The sequence below is a fragment of the Melopsittacus undulatus genome, chromosome 19, assembly GCF_012275295.1.
Source record: "Melopsittacus undulatus isolate bMelUnd1 chromosome 19, bMelUnd1.mat.Z, whole genome shotgun sequence".
Taxonomy (NCBI): Eukaryota; Metazoa; Chordata; class Aves; order Psittaciformes; family Psittaculidae; genus Melopsittacus; species Melopsittacus undulatus.
In genome coordinates this window covers 2,005,952-2,026,175 of record NC_047545.1, presented here as the reverse complement: position 1 = coordinate 2,026,175, position 20,224 = coordinate 2,005,952, and the positions used below count along the sequence as shown (strand labels likewise).

At 46.0% G+C, this 20,224-nt stretch overlaps 1 protein-coding gene across 1 annotated transcript in view; it reads left to right on the top strand.

Annotated features, from left to right (window-relative positions):
* The first annotated feature begins 1,242 nt into the window (after positions 1–1,242).
* Positions 1,243–20,224, top strand: part of INSR (insulin receptor) — a 52,578-nt gene continuing 33,596 nt past the window's right edge. The window contains exons 1-2 of the mRNA XM_034070687.1: positions 1,243–1,321; positions 8,893–9,444. Of these exons, the coding sequence (XP_033926578.1) occupies positions 1,243–1,321; positions 8,893–9,444 (631 nt within the window). The remainder of the gene's footprint in view (positions 1,322–8,892; positions 9,445–20,224) is intronic.

Here is a 20,224-nt window from a genome sequence, read left to right as displayed (position 1 = left end):
ATCCCTGCTTAAGCAGAGCCCTTCGGCTAAGCATTTAAATAGGCTGCAAATGCTAAGGTGTCGTTGTTGTCACAGAGGTACCGGTGCAGCTGATCACAGTGGGGTGATTTAGTGCATTCAGGCCACGGACCTCACCCCATGCAACTGGGAAACCTCAAAGACCGTCAGAGAGTGACCCCTTACCAAAATAGATGTGATTTCATGGAGCAGTCCTCCTCCCATTCACAGCTATGTCCTATCCCTGTGACAACTGCAGCAATTCTTTAAATGGAAAAGCAACCCAAAGTATTTAAAATAGTGCAAACTCTCCTAAAGCAATTCCATGTCTAGAACAAGGAACCAATGCGAAGAGAGCTGTTGGTAACCGGGGGCTGCCCCAGGCCCGTTGAGCAAGAAATGTAATACAAAAGTGAGATCTGTTGTAAGCCGAAGATGGTGGGGAAGAGATCTGAAAGAAGAATGTCTATTTACTGAATTAAAGCAGCTTTATCCCAGTAGTTTCTCACTCCCTATCTTGCAGGAATGGGTGAAAGCAAGCACCAGATAGAATTACTGCAAGTTGCCAGGGAACACGCTGCCATGGCTTAGCATGACTGCAACACGGAGGTGATTAGAACAGGAGGAAAAGGCATCTGCCCACGGCAGAGGGGTGGAACTATAGGGTCTTTAAGGTCCCTTCCAACCCAAACCATTCTATGACTCCGTGAAGCACCGGACCCTACTGCAAAGAGACCGCTGGGGAAGGGGCTGTGAGGGCCCCGTTGAGCTCAGGGGGTCCTCGGGGCAATCCCATTGAGCGCTGGGGCAGGAGGAGCAGCGCAGGACCCCCCATGGGCCTCGCTCTTCGGCTTCACCCCTCATGCGGAGCAGGCCCATGCCCGGAGGAGCCATCCCAGCCCCCGGCAGGTGGAGGCCGCAGCCGCCGCCGCCCCTCCCTCCCCGTCCCGTCCCGTCCCGTCCCGTCCCCTGTCTGCTCCGCACCGCCTCTTGCCACAGCCCCGCTCCCAGCTGAGGGGGCAGCCCCTTGTTTACTGGCCGGAGAGGCGGCCGCCAGCCCGGCCTGCGCTGGCCGGGGCCGCTGGAGCCGGGGCCGGTTGCTATAAAGGGGCTCTCGGCGCTCACCCCCCTCTGGTACCGACGATGCGGAGCCGGGCCCGGCCCCCGCGCCCGCCCCGCGGCCTCTGATTCGCCCCCGCCGGGACGCGCTGAGCGGAGCGGCGGCTGCAGCAGCAGGGACCGGGCATGGGAGCGAGAGCGGCGGCGGCCGCGTTGGCCGTGGCCGTGCTGCTGGCGGCCTGGGGCGGCCGCGGCCGGGCCGAGAGTGAGTAGGGGCCGGGGGCGCGGCCTAGGCTGGGCGGTGGGGCCCGGGCGGGCGGCTGGGCCGCGGCCTGAGGCCGTGAGGCGGCCGGAGGAGCGGAGCGGCCCTCGGCCCCTCCGCGTTACCCTTTGTACCTGCCCGGGGCGCGGCGGCTGCTCCAGGCCTCGGGGGCTCGGCCGGGGCCTGCGGCGCGGGGAGCGGCTCGGGTCACCTTCACCCCGGGGCTCGGCCGCGGCCGGGCTGGGAGCGGGGACGGGGCCGGGAAGGGCTGGAGCTGGACCCGGTTCACCTCAGGGTCCGCCGGCTCTCGGCCTCCCCGAGCACAGGGGGTGTGAAGGAGCCCGGCCCCGCTCCGGTTTGCAGCCGCTGTGTCCGTGCCCGGCTCCGGTCCTGCAGGGGTTTGGTGTGGGGAGGGTTTGGCTGTAACCACGGGGCTGCTTTTAGGCCCCCTTCAACTCAAACGGGTGTTAAAGGGGGACGGAGCTCGGGGTAGGGATGGGTGTTTGGACAGGGTACGGATGGAAAGATGCTGTACTGGAGGTCACAAGCCTGTTAAATCCACACGAGTGGACACAAGTTTAAGCCTCATAAAGCTGTTTTGAACGGGTTTCAGTAACTAAACTTGCTCAGGGAATTCTTCTGGTTATAGGTTTTAATTTTGGATGAATTTGGCTGATGTTATTTAGTAAAGGTAAGGTATTTATTTTAAGAGAGCTGACTGGTCACACTAATTGTCTCTCCCATAGGCAATCCCATGGTCTACCTGTCAGCTTCCCATTGGAAAAGGCAGTAGCAAGAGAAAGGGTTCAAGTGCAGATGATGCATTGATGGGTTTTTGATATGTATGTGATGTTCAAAGGATAAAGCAGGTTGTACCCATAGGACAGCTTCTTTTTAACAGCAATCGAACAAGTTCTGTATTTCCAAAACCCCCCAGATCTTCATGCATTTTATGGTCAAAGACTTAAAAGAGGCTGGTGGGATGGTTTAAACTCAGGAGGGAAGTTCCAGCTGGCATAAACCATGTACAAACCTGCCCTGTACCAGCAGAGAAATGGGAAAGGTAGTTGCCATTCAGCACTAATAATAATATATATGTGCACAACTCCAGCAGTTCCTAATTTGAAAGCTTTATTGTTACTACCTCAGCCAAGCATCTTATTTATCTATTTATGTCATATATCAACACGTTTTTGGGTTGTAAGTGTGTTGATGATCTTAACTCCCTAATTTTTGCTATGTTACTGTGTGTTAGGAAAATAAACTGCAGTTCATGGATGGAGAAATGAGAGTGATACACGAGTTGTTCAAATCTGGGGTAGGGTGTTTCTATATCACACATGCAGAGCAAATACTTTGTCAAGTAGTGTGCAGACCATTTGGTCAGTGAGGTCCATAATAAAGGAGGTTTGGGGGTTTGACTCCATGTCCTGAGAACGATGGGATCCCAGTGCAGAACACACGCTGCTAACAGGGAGGCCTGCAGCAGCGTGGCTGGGAGTGAATGCACGTACAGGAGTTGCATAAGCAAACAAGTTGTTCCCTGAGCAACAGAACTGGTGAAGTCTGCTTTGTTGGAGGTTTGTGTCCTGTGTTCTCTACAGACATGCCCCATGACAGCAGCTCTCCAGCATCCCCCCTCCTTCAGCACAGCCACACGGAGGTTTTCTTGTGCCTTGTGTCATTCTCTTCCCTTTATTCCTTTTAGAGAGCATCAGGTAAGAAGCTGTGGGAAGGCAGCGTGTGGTGTGCGTGTGTGTAGGTGGTTCTGTAGGCAGACTGGGTGGGTGGTTTGAATTCACGCTTGAAGCATCCTTTGGATGGAGGTGCTGAGTTTTCCCTCCCTAATCCATCCCCAGTTTCTCTAAGCCTTTTGAAACCTGATACGTGAGAACACGTTTCCTCTTTTAAGTGTGACTGGAGTTGATTGGTGAGCTCAGAAGTTACCCAGAGGAGTAGAAGCAGGGGTTAAGGAGAGGAGACCTGCACATAAAATGAAGACCCAGATACCTTGTTCTGTGACAAAAACAGCCTTACGTGGGTTTTTCTCTCACTGCGTGTAAACATAATGCAACTTCTTGACATAAATCTCACACATGACTTGTGCACGTCAGCTGGCTCTGTGGTATTTAGGGTGGGATTTACCTCACCTAGTTTTAGGCACCTACCAGCTGAGCAACTTACTTTGGGCTCCTTTAGTGATTAGTAGAGAACTAATGGATGCAGTCGCTAGAGTTTAGAGTACCCTTCCTCCCCTTCTACACTTCTTACTGAGGTTCGGGTGCTGTGTGTGTGCTGGTGGGAGTCAGAAATCTAGCTGAGCTCTCTCTACCTACATCATCAGGTGGGATAAATTTCACTTTGTATTTCTGTAGTAATAGCCTTTTAAGATATATTTTAAGTTATTTTAAGATAACTGACTTTGTAATTATTCTTTCTGGCTCATACAGCTCTTTTTTATGCTCATAAACTCATTAAGAAACTCGTCCCTTGTTCCACCTCAACCCTGTGTTAAATGTTTGATGTTGAGCGACTCAATCTAGAGAGAAAGTTTGCTCCCAGGAGTAGAAAGTGGAAAGAGTAAGTGCAGCAGGGCAGGGCTCTATCAAAAGTAGGCAACAACCGTGTCCATGGGCTGTCCTGATGTGCCCTCTTGCTATTTTAGAGAGAGGTAGCACACCAACTGCCTCTCTGAACACTGTAAACCCCACAAGCTTTCTGGAGGTCAATTTTGGGGTGACTGTCTTGTGGAATATAAATTATATTGATCCTGGTGATGTGTAAAACCTGTTCCTACTCCCTCTGAAGTAATGGTAAGGTCTGGCAGCCCTGACTCCTGCCCATTACCCTGAGTGATCTGTGGTCCTGGGATGCTGTCGCTTCACTGCCTCTATCTTTGCATGGGAAGCACAGCAGCAGGAGCTGTGCTGTGTTTATGTTTGGGATTGAGTGAGGAGAATGTAGTGGTACCACAAACCAGGCCAGACCTTGAGGTTATGGGGTTCTTAGCATTGAAGACTGCCACCTCCACAACAGCAGCTCTGTTTTCTGACATGCGATTAGAGGGTTTAGGCAGGCTCACTTTGAAGCCCTTGTCTCAGTCTGCTTCACTGGTTCAGATCTAAGTGGCTGAGATGGAAAAAGGGAGTTTGGAAATTAACATTTGATAATTAGGTATTTTTGTGGTCATTCATTGCTGTGGTAGGCTGGAACCTCTATTACAGTACCTTCTACTAAGGGACTAGTCACCTATAACTAACCTATCACTTAACAGGATGTTTTCCTCTCTCAGCCGTTATCCTAAGAAACACCTGAAAGCCCTTTTTCCAGTTTCCTAATACCCCTTCTAAAAGCCAGTCTTATAGAGAACTGCAAAGCTTTTCACTGGACCAAAGGGAGTGTGATGCTTTCTTAAGTAACTTGTTGACTCCAGTAGGCAACAAATGCTATAAACCTGCAGAATTAACCAGTAGTTCTCTTGAGTAGTTTGTGATGTTCCTGCACAGTGCTGCAATATTGTCTTAACTGTTAAAGGGCCAGAGCTCTGAAGTGGTGAATCATTAAGGTTTGGTATCCACATGGTTTACTATAAACAAGGCTTAAGTTCCAGCTATTCCCCTGGTGTTAGCCTTTATCTTGAAAACCAACCTCTGGCATCAGATCTAGTTTGTTCATTCAGGACTTGAAGGTTGTTACCAAACCAGTTTGTTCAAGAGGCTTTGGCAGCTTTGCAGTCGGTTGCTTGCTTGTCTTTAAAAAGCACGCCTGGCAACTTTGTTTTTCCTTGGGGGTCTGATGAAACATGTCTGTAATGACTGTAGTTTTTAGGTTACTTTGAATAGCCGAGGAGCTTAGGGATGGAGCAGTGTTTCCCTGGCACCGTGCTGCTGGATGCAGAGCCTGTTTCTGCTCACATGTAGGAATCTATGATTAGCAAAGGCTTTGCCAGGAGTCTGAACAGAAGTGGCTTTGGGCCTACTACTGCAGAAGCAATTTGAGCTTTTTCTCTTTCCCCAAAAGCTGATTTATGTGGGTTTTCTTGAAACCAGGTTGTCTGTATTGTAATTGATGGCTCAGCTTTGCTTGCCTTCTGCTGGGATCAAACCTGCCTGGCCTTCCTACTGAATTGTTCATTAATTCCCCCGTCCCTGCAGAAGAAATGCAATTGAGAGGGGCTGTGGAAAAACGCTTATTACTTTGCTTAAAACTGCTTCTTGTTGTCTTGGTAACAATAAATTGATGGGGTGACTTAAGCAGCTACTGCATAACAGAAGATACCAAACTGCAATTCAAAAGCATGAGAAGACTGAGAACCTTCCAGCAAAACCCCCAGATTTTGGGTCGGGTATTCTTAACCCCTTCTTTTTCTTCTTGTTCCTTGCGGTGGTATAAAAGCAAGGAGCTCAGATCCTGTTGTATTTATCACTTAAAAACTAAACTGGAGTAAAACATGAAAAATAGTTCTTAACTATTAGGGTTTTTTGTCTAAAACCCTGTAGGTTTGCAATGACATTAGCCTTTTATTTGGTTGGTTGCTTTCAGAAACAGATCCTGATTGATGCTGAGTTCCTCTTAAGTTTCTACAGCAGCAAACATCAGTGTTTGACATTGCCTTCCATGAAAAGGACTTGTGCAGAAGCCCCCAGTAGTGGAACCCCTTAAGCACAGCAGCTAACATGCCTGTTGGTTACATCCCTGTTGCTCAGTTTTAAACCAGCAGTTTGAATAACTCGGTTCACATCCTGGTTTGCCAGGAGGTGTGGAATCTCCTATCTGTCACCACTAGCTACAGGTAATGTGTTGTGTATAATGTGGAGTATAGAATTGATGAAACCCACAAAAATAGTTCTAAAAGGCAAACAACTGATGGATTGATTTGCAAAAGATGCGAAAATGGTGCAAAATGTGGAAACAATTGATGGTTGATGTTCCAGGTGCAGTCAAGAAATGCAATAAGGTTTGATTATTGAAATGTACCAAATAAAGGGCTTATTTCCGAATAATAAATACATAATAATCTGCCTCTCCCATCCTTGGCAGTGCCCAAGGCCAAGTTGGATGGAGCTTGGAGCAACCTACTCTAGTGGAAGACCTCCTTACCTGTGCAGGGGGTTGCATCTGGATGAGCTTTAAGGTCCCTTCCAACCCAAACCAGGCTGGGATTCTATGATCTTCAGGCAGTTTTCTGGCTGTTTGGCCTGGGAACAGCACTGCTTGTGCTAGTAGTGATCTCTAGAAGCCTGCAGGGATATGAGTCAGCCTCACAAGCAGTGTAATTTTGACTTATTTCAAGTATATAGGGAGGTGGTGAGTGCTGTGAGCTCTGGGAGTGTGGAGGATCAGCCTGTTGCTAGACAAAAGCAGAGACTACTCTTTGGGACACCTTGCTGGATTCATATCCATTCCTTGGCCAGAGAGGATCACACTTGTCCTTGGTGCTTGGCACCCAACCCTCTGATGCGTGGTGTGGGGCTGATGCAGCAGCTGACCCCTTGGGATGGTGCCTTCAGACTGGGTTCCACAGCTTTGGGATGGGCTGACAGCAGGATGCTCATAGCCTGAAATGCAGGCACAGAATTGGAGGACCTGTACCAGTTCTTTCCATAGAGACTCAAGCTTTTGCTGTCTTCTCCTTCTGTGAGGCTGAGCAGGGATGAAGGGGCTGTCTGGGGACTAGCTTGTGGCCCCTTTCTAGACTTACCTAATTTTAGTCAAAATGATGAAAGACTGAGGTAATCATGCTTAGTGTATATATGCGTTTTGTGGCCTTGAGCCACAATAAGAGCATCAAGCTTTTACTCTTGGAAGTAATTCTTAGTCTGTAGAGTTGAACTGTGTTTTTTGACCTTTCTTTTCCCTTAAGGGCAGGGGTATACACTCAGTTTACTCTGGGTAGTACTTCATGCTGTGACACAGAAACTGGGCATGGGTACCACCTCAGCATGCTGTATTTTACCTTGTCTGCCCAGCAAGCAGTAAATAAGAACCAAGATGTTGGGTTTTGGATCTGTCACATAGTTTTAGCTGCACTGGTGACTCGTACATCAAATTCCAGTGTCTGACTTTTGTTTGTCCTCCCATTCTTTCTCCTTCCCCAAAGACACCACTGGATTCAATATATGGAGAACTTGAACTGAATCTGATGCTCTCCTGGTTCTTTTTAGTCCATGGGATGTGCAGCAAGACACCTGCCTGGATTACTTCCAGTTTGGCTGCAGTTTTTCATGGGGCAAGGAGGTTGCTGCAAGCTGATCATCAGGTTTCCTTTCCCCCTTATAAAAAGCACATCTTTGATGTTGGAGGCTCTGTGTGTGTTGGCTGCTTCTTGCAGAAGGCAGTTTATGAAACAACCTGGATATAGTACTAAAAAAGCCCATTGGGCAATAACGCTGCTTCAGATCCTATATTGTTTTATTGCACTGGAGCAAATGTTTGAATGATCATGAGGACATTTGCATCTAATTCATTGTTAACCCTTACAGCAGTGGGCTGTATAGAGCCATGAGGAGTCAACCATAACTATTAAACATCAGTTTCCTAAATCAGTGTTGTAAGACCTGGTTGTTGCTGGGTGATTTCTCGAAGCTGTGATGTCTTTATAGGTGGTGAGCTTTATGTGCAGTGGCAAAAAGTAAAGATATTGTGCTTTTAATTCTTAAGGGGTCAGGGGGATGGGACTCTTTACTATAGACAAAAGAGAATCACTTACATGGACTATGCTATGCAGGAATGGGGCTAGAAACTTCCTTCTTCATTTCTTAACCTGCTTAGAGTTAAACAACATTTTCCTATTCCAGTCTTTCTTCCCATCTTTTCCTTTTGCTGGTACCTGGACTCTTGTTGTTCTGTTTCCCTTCTAATTGATGCTTCATGAATTTGTTCACTTTGCCAGTTCTTTGGGCTACTGATTCTCCTAAATAAACTCTCCGCATAGCCAAGGCAGGAAGCTTTACAACCCTGAGAAAACAACAACAAAAGCCCAAACACTGAAAAGAATGCTTAGGACACAAATTCCTGGTGTAGTAAATTACTCCTGTCAGCAAAGTCTGGGCAAGCGCGTGAGCTGTAGTCTTGCATGTGTGCATTTCCAGGTTTTCCTGCTCTCTTCTGCACCACCATTTCCTAGCCATTATGCTTTTCCTATCTTCCCCTCCCTGGAACCAGCCTAAATCACTGGCTCTAAGCCACTGGCATTAATTGCACAATCTGAGATGAGGTAGGTGTGTCACTGGCAACTATCTAAAGAAAACAGACTCAGTTGCATAGACATCTCTTACTTTGGTAAATGCCAGATGACATCTAAGGGCTGGTGTTACAAGTGCAGTCGTGATAGAAGTGATACACTCAAGATGGCAGAAAAAGTTATGAAATACTTTCATTCTTGTTTTGTAATCATATACCAGGGGATGTTCCTTGCAGTTTATTTCTTAACACTTAAAGCTTTATTGAAAAGCATCAGGCCTCATGTTCCAAGTGCAGCTATACATTGGGATGTGGTTGGATAAAACTGTGTATCCAGAAAGTAACAGTTACCTTTTATAAAGGCATAAATAACCTTGTTCTTTGCCTCCCAGTTTGCAGGAGCATGGACATCCGCAACAATCTGACCCGGCTGAACATGCTCGAGAACTGCACTGTCATCGAGGGCCACTTGCAGATCTTGCTGATGTTTAAAACCAAGCCTGAAGATTTCCGTGAGCTCAGCTTTCCTAAGCTCACTATGATTACAGACTATTTGCTTCTCTTCCGTGTGTACGGTCTGGAGAGTTTAAAGGGACTTTTCCCCAACCTCACTGTGATCCGAGGGACTCATCTGTTCTTTAACTATGCCCTGGTCATTTTTGAGATGGTTCATCTGAAGGAGATCGGCCTCTACAACCTGATGAACATCACTCGAGGCGCTGTGCGGATTGAGAAGAACAACGAATTATGTTACTTGTCCACTATTGACTGGTCGAGGATTTTGGATTCTGTAGAAGATAATTACATCGTGGCCAACAAGGACGACAAAGAGGAGTGTGGAGATGTGTGTCCAGGAACTGTGAAAGGGAAGAGCAACTGTCCTCCTACTGTGATAAACGGCATCTTCATTGAACGCTGCTGGACGCACGATCGCTGTCAGAGGGGTGAGTCTGCAGAGTGATGTACATCAGCTGTGGGTTTGCCATCACTTCTTAACCTGTCTGATCTATTGGAGAGCTATTAGGTACCCGTTAATATCTACCTTTTAGCACAGGTTCCTCAAAGCAAGGCTGCAAGTTGATGTTAAACAGGGGAAGAGAAAACATTTGGGATGGGGCTATTTCAGCAGTTCTTTCACCTGTGTGAATGATGTATCCCAAAAGGTTGTGTTTGGTTCCTCTGGAAAGGCAGGGACTGCCTAGAGCTCAAGTTAAACAGGCTGTGAGTGTGACTGCTATCTTGTGCAGTAATTAGTGGTATTTGTATCTCTACCAGGGCTTGTGTAGGGGATTAAATAAATGTCCCAATTGACTGAAAAGCTGCAGCAAGAACAGTGGGGAAAAGTCTTTGTGGAATAAACCAAACTCTAGAGAGGTGCAATTACATCTTTACTGAAACCTTCCTGCTGCATGAAAGTGTAAGACAGTAGATGCGTGAGCAGCGTTTGCACAAAGGAAGATGCTGGCATCCAAGTCAGACCTGAAGGGAGAAGGGGAAGGAGGAGAGAGGACCTGGGTGAGAGTTGCCTGTAGCAGGAGCCCTGGGGAGGATGAAATAACTGGGCTTTGAGCCTGGGGTTTTGGTTCAGGGGAAAAGCTGTGTTCAGAAGGCAAGCTGCTGTTGCAACCCCTGAACTCCAGTTCTTAGCTGGATTAGGGTTGCTTTTAATTTCATACAGATTTGTTTTTTTCCAAACTTGGAGCTGGCTTTAAGTTTAGTCTTAATTATATATTTACTTTGATTTATGTTAAATCTGACTTGACAGGGAGCAAAGTGAATTGAGGTAAAACCGACACATTTAGAGTCATCTGTCTTTCTGGAGGTAGAGCATCCGAATGAAGCAGTGTGTCCCAAGACAAAATTAGGAAACTTGTGGGCTGGAGAGGATTTCTTGCCAAGCTTTAAAGGGCAACTCTGAGTGCTAAGTGCCAAATTTGAGAAGGAATTCCTACCAGTATGCATAAACTAATGACATTAATGTGGTTTCCCCTCTGCTACTCCTCACCCCAGAGTTGTCTGGCTTCCTTTTAAAGAAAGTGGTCCTTTTTTGTTGCCAGGATAACAGGGTATGAGCAAGAAGATGCAAGCATTTGTATGTGTGCCTTTTTTGAAATGAAAAGCAAGGTTATAAAGCATTTTAGTTCACAAACTCTTTTGGCATACAATTATCAGTGGTGAAACCTGGTTTCTCGTGTATTCATGTTTGCTGTTTTCAGCTTCTTCATAAGGTTGAAGATAAAACGGAGGCTTTTTCATTGGCTAGACCACTCATAATGTCCCTCATTCCTGTGAGTTTTGTGGGGCTGCTCTGCAGCAGACTGGAATGTATGGTTTCTCTCCTTTATATGACTATTTGCATCAAACATGTAGGAATGTAAGATTTTAACCACTGGGGGAGAAAGCTCAGCTCCTGAGCCTCTTGTACAAATGCAGTTACATTTGTTGGAGGAAACCTGTACAGTATCACACCCCATCTTAGCTCAGGTGCCTAAGGAAGCCAACCTAGTAAGTCCTTTGGACTTGAATTTGAAATTGAAATTTGAATGGGAAAATGGTTTCAAAAGTAATTGTATGCAGATGCTCCCATCTGGTTTATCTGAGGTCCTTGTAGAAGACAACCTGCTCTAGTGGAAGGTGTCCCTGCCCGTGGCAGAGGGTTGGAGCTGGATGAGCTTGAAGGTCCCTTCCAACACAAATCATTCTGATTCTATGATTTAGAGAAGTGCTTGTACTTTGGCTGTAACTGGTATGCACTTTCCAAACCACTTCAGAAGCCACACTTATCTTTGTTTTGAATGCAGAGATTTGTACTTTTATTTCTTGGTAGCTGGTGCTCTCAACAACCTGGTATCTGTCTTATATTGTGCCTTGAAACGCTTGTGTGCTTAAAATGATTTTATAACAGCTTGAGTCATTTTTTAGACTGTGAGTAGCCTTTAGACTTCCAGCAGATGAAGTGACATTTATTTAGAGAACCTGTTGGTGGAATCGCTGTGTTTTCTGTTCCCGTGCCAGCCTTAATGTATCCTTAGTGTAATTGTTTTGTGGAGATTATTAAGTGCTTGTGTGAATTGTACTTTGGTTTTCCTTAGCCTCAAGAGCCTCATAGCAGCTCCCAGGACTGAGGGTGTTAATGTCATGAAGTCTTTCCCTCTGCATTTTTCTGGGACTTCAGCTCATCTGGGACTCTTCAGCAGGTGATGCTGTGCTCAAGTCTCCCATCTCTCTGCTTTTAGGTGTATTCTCCTATGTTATTGTTACTTTTTGTCTTTTAACCAATGCCAGAATGAAATGCAGCAATTAGAGTCTAATTTTCATGGGGGAAGTTTGGGGTTGTGTGTTGCCTGTTTTACTGCAGGTTATTTGTACCTCTGGTTTGTTTCAGAGAACTTTGGGGTAGGCTCTCCCATTTGCTGTTTTTATGTTTTCCACCTCTGGATGGGAAGCTGATGCTGTCTAACCCAAGAGCACTGCTGGCCTTGTGTGAATGGGAAGGGATACAGCAACAGCTGGGATTGGAGTGTGGCCCTGGGTGTCCCCCATCTCTTCCACACCATTCCCTGACCTTGCCTGTTCTCTGTTCTCTCTCCTTTCACTTTATCCCTGCCGCATCTCGTATTGATCATGCACCTTTGATATGTCTTCGTTTTAATCAGCACAGATATCTCTGTTAACTCCAAAACTAACTTTCAGTTATCTAGCATATAATTATCTCTAAGGCACACGGCCAAGGCTCTGAATCATCCTTGCAGCCTTAACTCTAGCCCAGAAATTCTTTCAGTTGCTGATAACATGTTCAAGACAACAAAGTAAAGGATCTTCTTACAGATGTTGGAGCTAAGGTTGTGGATGAAACCAGTTGGGAGGAACTAAAATGATTTGTGGGCAGCTGCATGTTTTGAAAACACACTCAATATTGTGTGAGTGCTGAGCTCTGTAGGTGGGTGCACCAGAGGCTGAGCTTGGTCAGGATGCTTCCTGAAAGGTTTCTTTGCTAAATCACTTATGTTGGTGTGAAAAGCAAGTCAGTTCAGTTAAGGCCAACTCATGGTATATTTTGGGTAGGAAGGGAGGGAAATATGTAGTCTGTTAGGAATTTGGGTTTAGCTGGTTTTTATGGCAGCCGAGTGCTGTTCCTCTTCTGGAGGGTTTGTACCTTTTGAAACGTGGTGTGTTTTTTACATGCATCCTTGTATCGCTGGGGAAACATCGCTCTCTGAGAGCAGCATCTTCACGCAGAGCAGACATGCAGACAAGAATGCAGACACCAGAAAAGCTGGAAGTGCCACGTCCGAGCCCTCAGTCTGCATCTGCCAAACATGATTTTCATCTTTTGCGTTTTTTTCCACTCTTTTATTTATGGAATGTAGTAAAAATGCTGCGTGTTTGTCCCAGCGCCTGCAGAAGGAACAGTTCCCTCTGAACCAGGAGTTCCTGCCTGGTCTTTCTGCAGTCAGTCCTCTCTGTCCGTACCTGATCTGAAGCAGTCTAATTATAAAGGCAGGTTCAGCCTTTACCTTGCAGATTTAATTCATCTGGAGGTGGAGAAAGTTCATAGGAAGGAAAAGTGAAATGGTTGAATCAAAATGATCAGGAAAATAAGCTGCAGCATCAGGCAGTCCCTTGGTGAGTGTTGAAGGGCTGCATTCCTGGAAAATAAGGATGGATATCTGAAATATAGGCTTTGTTCCTTAGAGGATATGATGAAATTACAGTTCTCCTTTTCATCCTGAATGAAACCTTTGTAGGGATCTGTTATCTGCTTGATCTTGGGACTTCACGCTACCAGGAAATTTGGGTTATTAAGAGTGTGGGCCATTTCAGGCTTGTCCATAGACTCCTTCTTTAATCTATTATCTAGCTTTATGTGGTAAAAACAAAAGCTCTATCTCTTAATTAGTGCAACCTAGAATTGGTTGCATGGAAAGGAAGTGGAAAGTATATGAAACCATTTAGGCCAATTGCAGAGGATGGTATGACAGAGCTGATAGAAGGGGTGACAGCCTGGAGTAACTGATGTGCAAAGGAGCTGCTAAAGAAAGGTTCTCTATGGGAATAGTGATGCTTGTCCAGGCTTTTCTGTGATGCGGGTCTGGGAACTGGGGCTACCACAGGATCTCTCCTTTAGTTTTCCTGTGATCCATCCAAGGAAAATTCCGGGGCAGGTATGGAACTAAGAGTAGCTTTAGTACCTTTGTTTCCTAGTGCAAGCAATACAGCAAAGCACTCAGCAATGTCTCTCACCAAAACCTGAAATACCTCTCAATGCCTGTGAAACAGCACCAGGTGCTTTTAAAGAGGTGCGTGCCAGAAGAAATCCTGCAACTCTGAACATCTCCAGGGCAGGTTTGAATAACAAAATGTAGAGGTGTGTGTGGGAAACGTTTTGTGCTGTTTACTTAGGTAGAAATATTACTTAGCAACAGCTTCCTGCGATTTTTATGTGCTGGGAATTTCTGTCACTCTGAGATTAGTTTTATTACCTTAGCATGGGAAAGGGTCTTGAAGCACTCCACAGACTTCGCCAGCCTCAAGGGCAAGATATTTTTAAAGCTTCCAACACAAAAGGAATGTTTCCAGTTGCTAGCACATAAGTGGAAATGCTGCTTTTCTTTGGGGATCTGATAAGAGCTGCCTTTTTTCTTTTCCTAACTCTGACAAATGCCAGATGGAAGTTGACACCCGATAATCTCACTGGGGCGTCTGCTCTGAACCTTGCCAAGTGACAGCTTTATTGAGTGCATGTAGTGCTTGTGGTTGGGGCTATTGTGATGCTTGAGACATCCTAAACTAATTCACTTGAGCTTATTAGGGGTAGTTAAGAGATTTATGGTGCTTGATCAGACACAGCCCAGAACTGGGGGGAAAGAGGTGGATAGGATCCCTCCATACAAATGGCTATTTAAGATTATATTGCTTACCTTAAAAAAAGCCAAACAAAACCTGGGGCTGTGAAGAAGCATCCAGTAAAGTAAAGCTTTTGTCCACCTGCAAGTCTGGAGAAGGATGTTTTACAAGGGCCTGTAGGGACAGGCCAAGGGGAATGGCTTGAACCTGCCCGAGGGGAGACTGAGCTGAGCTCTTAGGCAGAAGCTGTTCCCTGTGAGGGTGCTGAGGCGCTGGCACAGGGTGCCCAGAGAAGCTGTGGCTGCCCCATCCCTGGCAGTGCTCAAGGCCAGGTTGGACACAGGGGCCTCAGCACCCTCCCAGGGAAGAGCTTCTGCCTTAGATCTATCCTGAACTTCCCCTGTTTCAATTTGAACCCATTCCCTCTTGTCCTGTCACTGCAGTCCCTGACGAAGAGTCCCTCTCTAGCATCCTTGTAGTCCGTACACAGAAGTGTATCCAGCGTGTGTGAGCAGCCCAACCAAAACATGTCACTTGGCCAAGCTCTCAAACCATCTTTACCAGGAATGGGATTTGACAGGGTTTGCTTCTGTAAATAAATGTTGTGGCTGAAAAAAAGACACAAAAAAGGGCAAAAAAACCCAGGTGCAAAGATTGTTTCTAACTGAAAGGGTGAGGATTTCAGGACATTTTGATTAATGACAGAGCTGGTGAATAACCCACTATGTACTAGAGGAAGCAGCACTAAACCTTCCTCAGCGTGTAACAATAGCTGGTTACAAGTTCAATGATCATGCTTCCCAATTATATCCTATAATTGTGTGCAAGTTCCTATTGGAGGGATGTGAATGAACTTGCTGGGATGTTTATTAGGGCTCTTGGTTAAGATGTTGGATAGGGGGATTGGATGCTTGGTCCATGCCTGTAGTTATTTCAGTTGCTGCTTTGATCCAAGGTTTGTGGCACTGCGTAAGTGTACAAAGCAGCTCACTGTGGCTTCATGTGAGATGCTGTAGATGACAACTGTGTGTGTTCATCATCTTTATCTAGGGTTTTTTAGCTGATGGTGTCTGGGCTGACATGGTTGGAGAGTCATCAGCATTGCTTTAATTTTGGCTTGTGACATTTAAAACAAACAGAGAATTAACTTTGGCTCTGTGTGGTGCTTGAATGTTGGCTGAGTGTAATGTTTTCACATGGAGAGTCTGGCTTCCTTGTGAATCTGGGTTTGAAAAGGAATTGAATGAACAGGGCAGGACACTCAGCACCTGATGATGCCCAAGAAGTTTTCTAATGTGAAATTTCCTTCTCTCTTCTTCAAAATAGGATCAGAATTGCTACAAAGAAGGATACAGGCAGGGAAGAGGATGCTCTGTACTAAGTTGCTTCTAGTTCAGTATCCTCAGTGTGAAGTGCTTCACTTGAGGATGTGCTTCCCTGTGTACCTGACTAGAGGCTGCCTCCTGGGCATCTTGAGAGGTTGGAAGCTCTGAGGAAGAAGAGGAAGAATGCTGGGATTCATGTTCTTGCTGGTTTTAAAGAGCTCAGGGTGTATGTCGTTTCCCCAGCATCACTTAGGTGCACTCCAGGAGAATAAATGTGATTTCCACCTTGCGTATCACGTTAGAGGTGCTCTTTTTCCATCTTGTCAAGACATACTGCTCTGCTTCTGCTGTAAACCAGGCAGCTTCAGCACTCAGTGTAGTCACTGAAGCTGTGGCAGGTGCTGGCTATTAAGCAGTGTGACTGTTGAGCATATGCAGGCTAATGAGGGTGACAGCAATTGAGCAAGTTTGTCCCATGAGGACTGTAAAACCTACAAGGTCTCACCGGTTGGGAAGGGAGATGTCATCAATCTGTTCATGGAACTACTCCAGTCTTTCATTTTCTGTGCATTGTGAAGGCATCTGGAGATGTGCATGTTTTACTGCTGGTCACCTGGGACTCCTATGAATTGCTGCTGCTGTGTGGCCATGCTCGGATTTCAGGGCCCTGACGTGATGAACTGAGTGTGAGCTGGCGTTCCAGGGAGGACTGATGGTTCTGAAGTCAAAGCAGAGAGTTAAGGCAACTTTGGTAGCAAACTTGTCAGAGATGAGAGCAAATACCTGCAGACTGAGCAGCAATAACTTCTAAGGTCATTGGTTTTCTGGTTCATCATGCTTCTGAGCCCTAAGCAAGAGTCCTCATTTAGTGTTTATTACAAAGTGAATTGTATGGGGCAGGGAGGCAGGAGGTTGCTCTCCATTTGTTCATCAAAATCAAGCCTGCTGGACTGCAGGATTGTAAGGAAGGGAAGGTTTATAGGGCAAGGGAACAGGCATGGCTTGGAATTGTGTAGCCATGATTTCCAACTCTGTGAATTCTCTGGTTTTGTAACTGTGGGGATTTGATTGTGTTAGCACAGAGCATTACTGCAACGTAAGGCTTTAATACCTGTGGGCAGGGGCAGCAGTTGCAGCACAGCAAGGGAGAGCTCGGGCCCTATGCAGTGTTTCAGAGGTGCAGGAAGAGGAAAGACTGGGGTGCAGAGATGTCAATTCCTTGGGGGGCAAAACTGCAGCGAGTTTACAGGACACAGAATGGGGTTGCCTGTCTGCTGGCTGACTTTTCCCTATCAATGTGAAGACTGCCAAGTCTGATGCTGTGTGCTAAAGAGAAGGATTATTTGGTGGCTGTGGGAAAGCTGCTGAACTTGGCAGCCTTGCTTTGGGTAATGTGAGTGAGATGCCATTAGCTGCTGAGTTATCTGTTTAAAAATACCTGAAAATATATAAGATTTTACTAAGCAACCTGCAGTTATTGCCTTGAACTAAGTGTCCAGAAATCTCTCACACAGACTTCAAACTGTCATATCAGCAACTTTTTATGATTGAGAAGGTATGTAAAGAGTGTGCTTGTGCTTGAATATGGGCTTGAACCCTGCTGTGCTGTTAATGACACAATTAGAAGATCTTAGGAGTGATGCAGGAAGCTTTACCAGTGTATTGGGTTTCCTAGGACTAAAGCACATGCAATTCAGCAGCCATCATGGGGATAACTAAGCATTTTTCTGTTATCACTTTAAAGTTCATCAGGCATCCATGCTGTATTACCACACTGCAAGGATTTTAATACTTCATGAGCAATTAAATTGGTAATTTAAATTTAAGTACTGGGCAAACGTTCTTCCATGTGAAGACAAACCAATTCCACTGGTAGTGATCATTTGAGAGCAGGACTTTGTTCTGGTCTTCAGTCTTTTCTGAATGTCACCTTTCTGAAGTAAGGCTGATAGCACTGGATGTGTTTACACAGCTTCAGCTGGGGATGAATGAGTCCAAGAGTTCCCTTGCGAGTACCCCTCAGAAGATCCCAAAAGCTGGAGAGGAAATGGAGCTCCTCACTGTGATGTCTGACTCTGACAGTCTCACCCAGTGAAGCCTTAACGTGGCTTAAAGGAATAAGGCCTTTGTTTTAGAACTGTATTTGAAGCAAAGCTGGTTTAGACTTGAGGAATCTGCACGCTCCATGTTTCTGGCAGGACAAGTGTAACGTGCAGTAGCAGTCTTACCTAGAGACTTAATGACAAAGCATTGGTGTGGAAACCACTGGTCTATCACAAACAACTTCTCACCTCATCGGTGATTATTAAATGAGCAAAAGAAATGTCACGTGTAGGTTACCTTTTCCTTAGGCTTCTCTTCCATACACCAATAACCTTGTCTCCAGGGCTGCTGAAATAATTTGTATGGTGTTTGGCTGCTCTTTCAGTGCTTAGAGTTTCTAGCCTACAAAACCACATCGAGCATCAGTTTTGTGTTCTGGGGACTAGAAAATGTTCTCTTCTGAGCCTAAAGAGTGCATGGATTTGGTGGGTGTGATAAGAAAAATGTCCTCTGGTTTTGCATGGCTCTGTTGGTGAAAGGAGGAGCTGCTGGATGACGCTTCTTGTTGATCAGCACCAGGGCAGAGTGTGTTGTTTTTCCACATGCTCTCATCTGTGATAACAAAAAGAACTCCAGATTGTGTTTTTCAAACACGCTTTACATCTCTCGCTGCTCAGATTTGCCAGTGACTGTCCACTGCAGTAATACATCCATCCACCCAAAGCCTAATTTGAAGTGGCACCGTTTCAAATATGAGCCTTGTTTTGATACTGAAGGAGACTGAGCAGGACTCAGCAATAAACTGTCAAGTGTCTTGCTTCATACCAAGTATAGTGCAGAGGATCTTGTGCTGGATGTGGACATGAGATACCACTGACCTCTTCTTAGCACTGCCCTTGGCGTCTTGGGTGGTTCAGTGCCCCCCTCTGTGCCTCAATGGTAAATCCCATTTCCTTTATACATTACTTAAGAACAGATCCATACAGAACAGATGGAAGGAAAGAAGGAAAATCAGTGTGGTCGCAGAAGGATGGATGTGTTAGGCCTCCGGTGAATCCTGTTGTGCATTGCCTGCTCGCATGGGACATAAGCACTCTGTGTGGTTCCAGGTTGCCTGCTGCCAGCCCTAGGTTATGTTGGGAAGCAGGCAGCTGACCAGCAGCACCACTTCCAAGGGCGCTGCCTGCTTTGAGAGCCTGCTCGAGACCTGGAGTCGCCTTCCCTGTCTCCAGCAGTCAGCCTCTGCCTGGCACAGAGCAAAAGCCTTCCCCTTGGAGTGCCTGCAGCAGGACAGAGCCTGGCATTGTGATCAGATTCCCACCGGAGCTGTGCCATGGCTAGGGTGGATTTGGGCAGCGCTGAAACAGTTTATGCATCCTGGTAACTTAAGGAAAAGAGTATAGATCTGGTTGGTAGAACTTCATCCTCTATAGAGATTTCCGTGCACAACTGGCCTTCAGGTGATACTTCACCTTTCTCATTCTGTCTGGGAGGGGAGATGGGAAGCAGGGGATCTGGAAGAAATGACATTCCTTCTTTCTCTCTGCTTCTTTTCAATATCTTCACCCATAAATTCCATTCCAGTATCTATGTTTACAACTCATGACTGTGCCATGAAATCTGTCCAGATTAAAATCTTAACCTCTGTCTGACATTTTTGTGTAGATCATTAGTTATCAGCTTCATCTCCTTGTGGTTAATCTTATACTTCCGCCCATTTCATTACCCCTCTCTGTTACCAACAGCCCCACTTTCCTATTTGCTCTAAACTATGCGGCCTCTTTGGTGTAGATTTGTTCTTATTTTGTGTGTCCAGATTCCATTTTATACATCTTTCCACATAACTTACCTAAAATGCAATCTTCCTGATCCCCATTTAGCTGAATATGTCAACTTAGTTTTCATTCCTTCATGCCTTGTTACAACATCCTTCTCTGTGGCCTTGAGAAAAGCAATCTTATTCCTCTCTTATCTTTGCAGAAAGCAAAGGTTAGACATTCTGCCTCATGCTTTGGTTGTATTGCTCCTTGTTTTCAGGACAGGGTTTGTAGGTAAAAGTCACAGCTTGTCTTAGACCTGTGTTTGGAAAAATCAGATGGACCTTGTTCTTAGACCATCACACTACACTGAAGCATTTCTGCATATCTCCATTGCAGATACCAACTCCCATGCTTCTCTTTTATGGCTTGTCCTGATGCAGCATCTTCTCTCATTCAGCACTAAGCTGCTGACTTCTTATTTTGGTGAGTCCAAGCTGCTGATCACTAAGAAATGAATTGCTCTCATGAGAAGCTTGCCCCCACTATGGTCACCTGGCTCGAGGGGGAGGTGGTTCCCATCCTGCTTGTTAAAAGAGCAGAGGGCTGTATTCAAAATACAGCATGGAGAGACTTCACATGCAATTACACTCAGTTTTAGGACATCTGTGGCTGCCTGGACCACTGCACTGTGGTTCTCTTGGGTCTTCTGGGATCACAGTGTGAGTGAGCAGGTTCAATGGGAGTAGGTT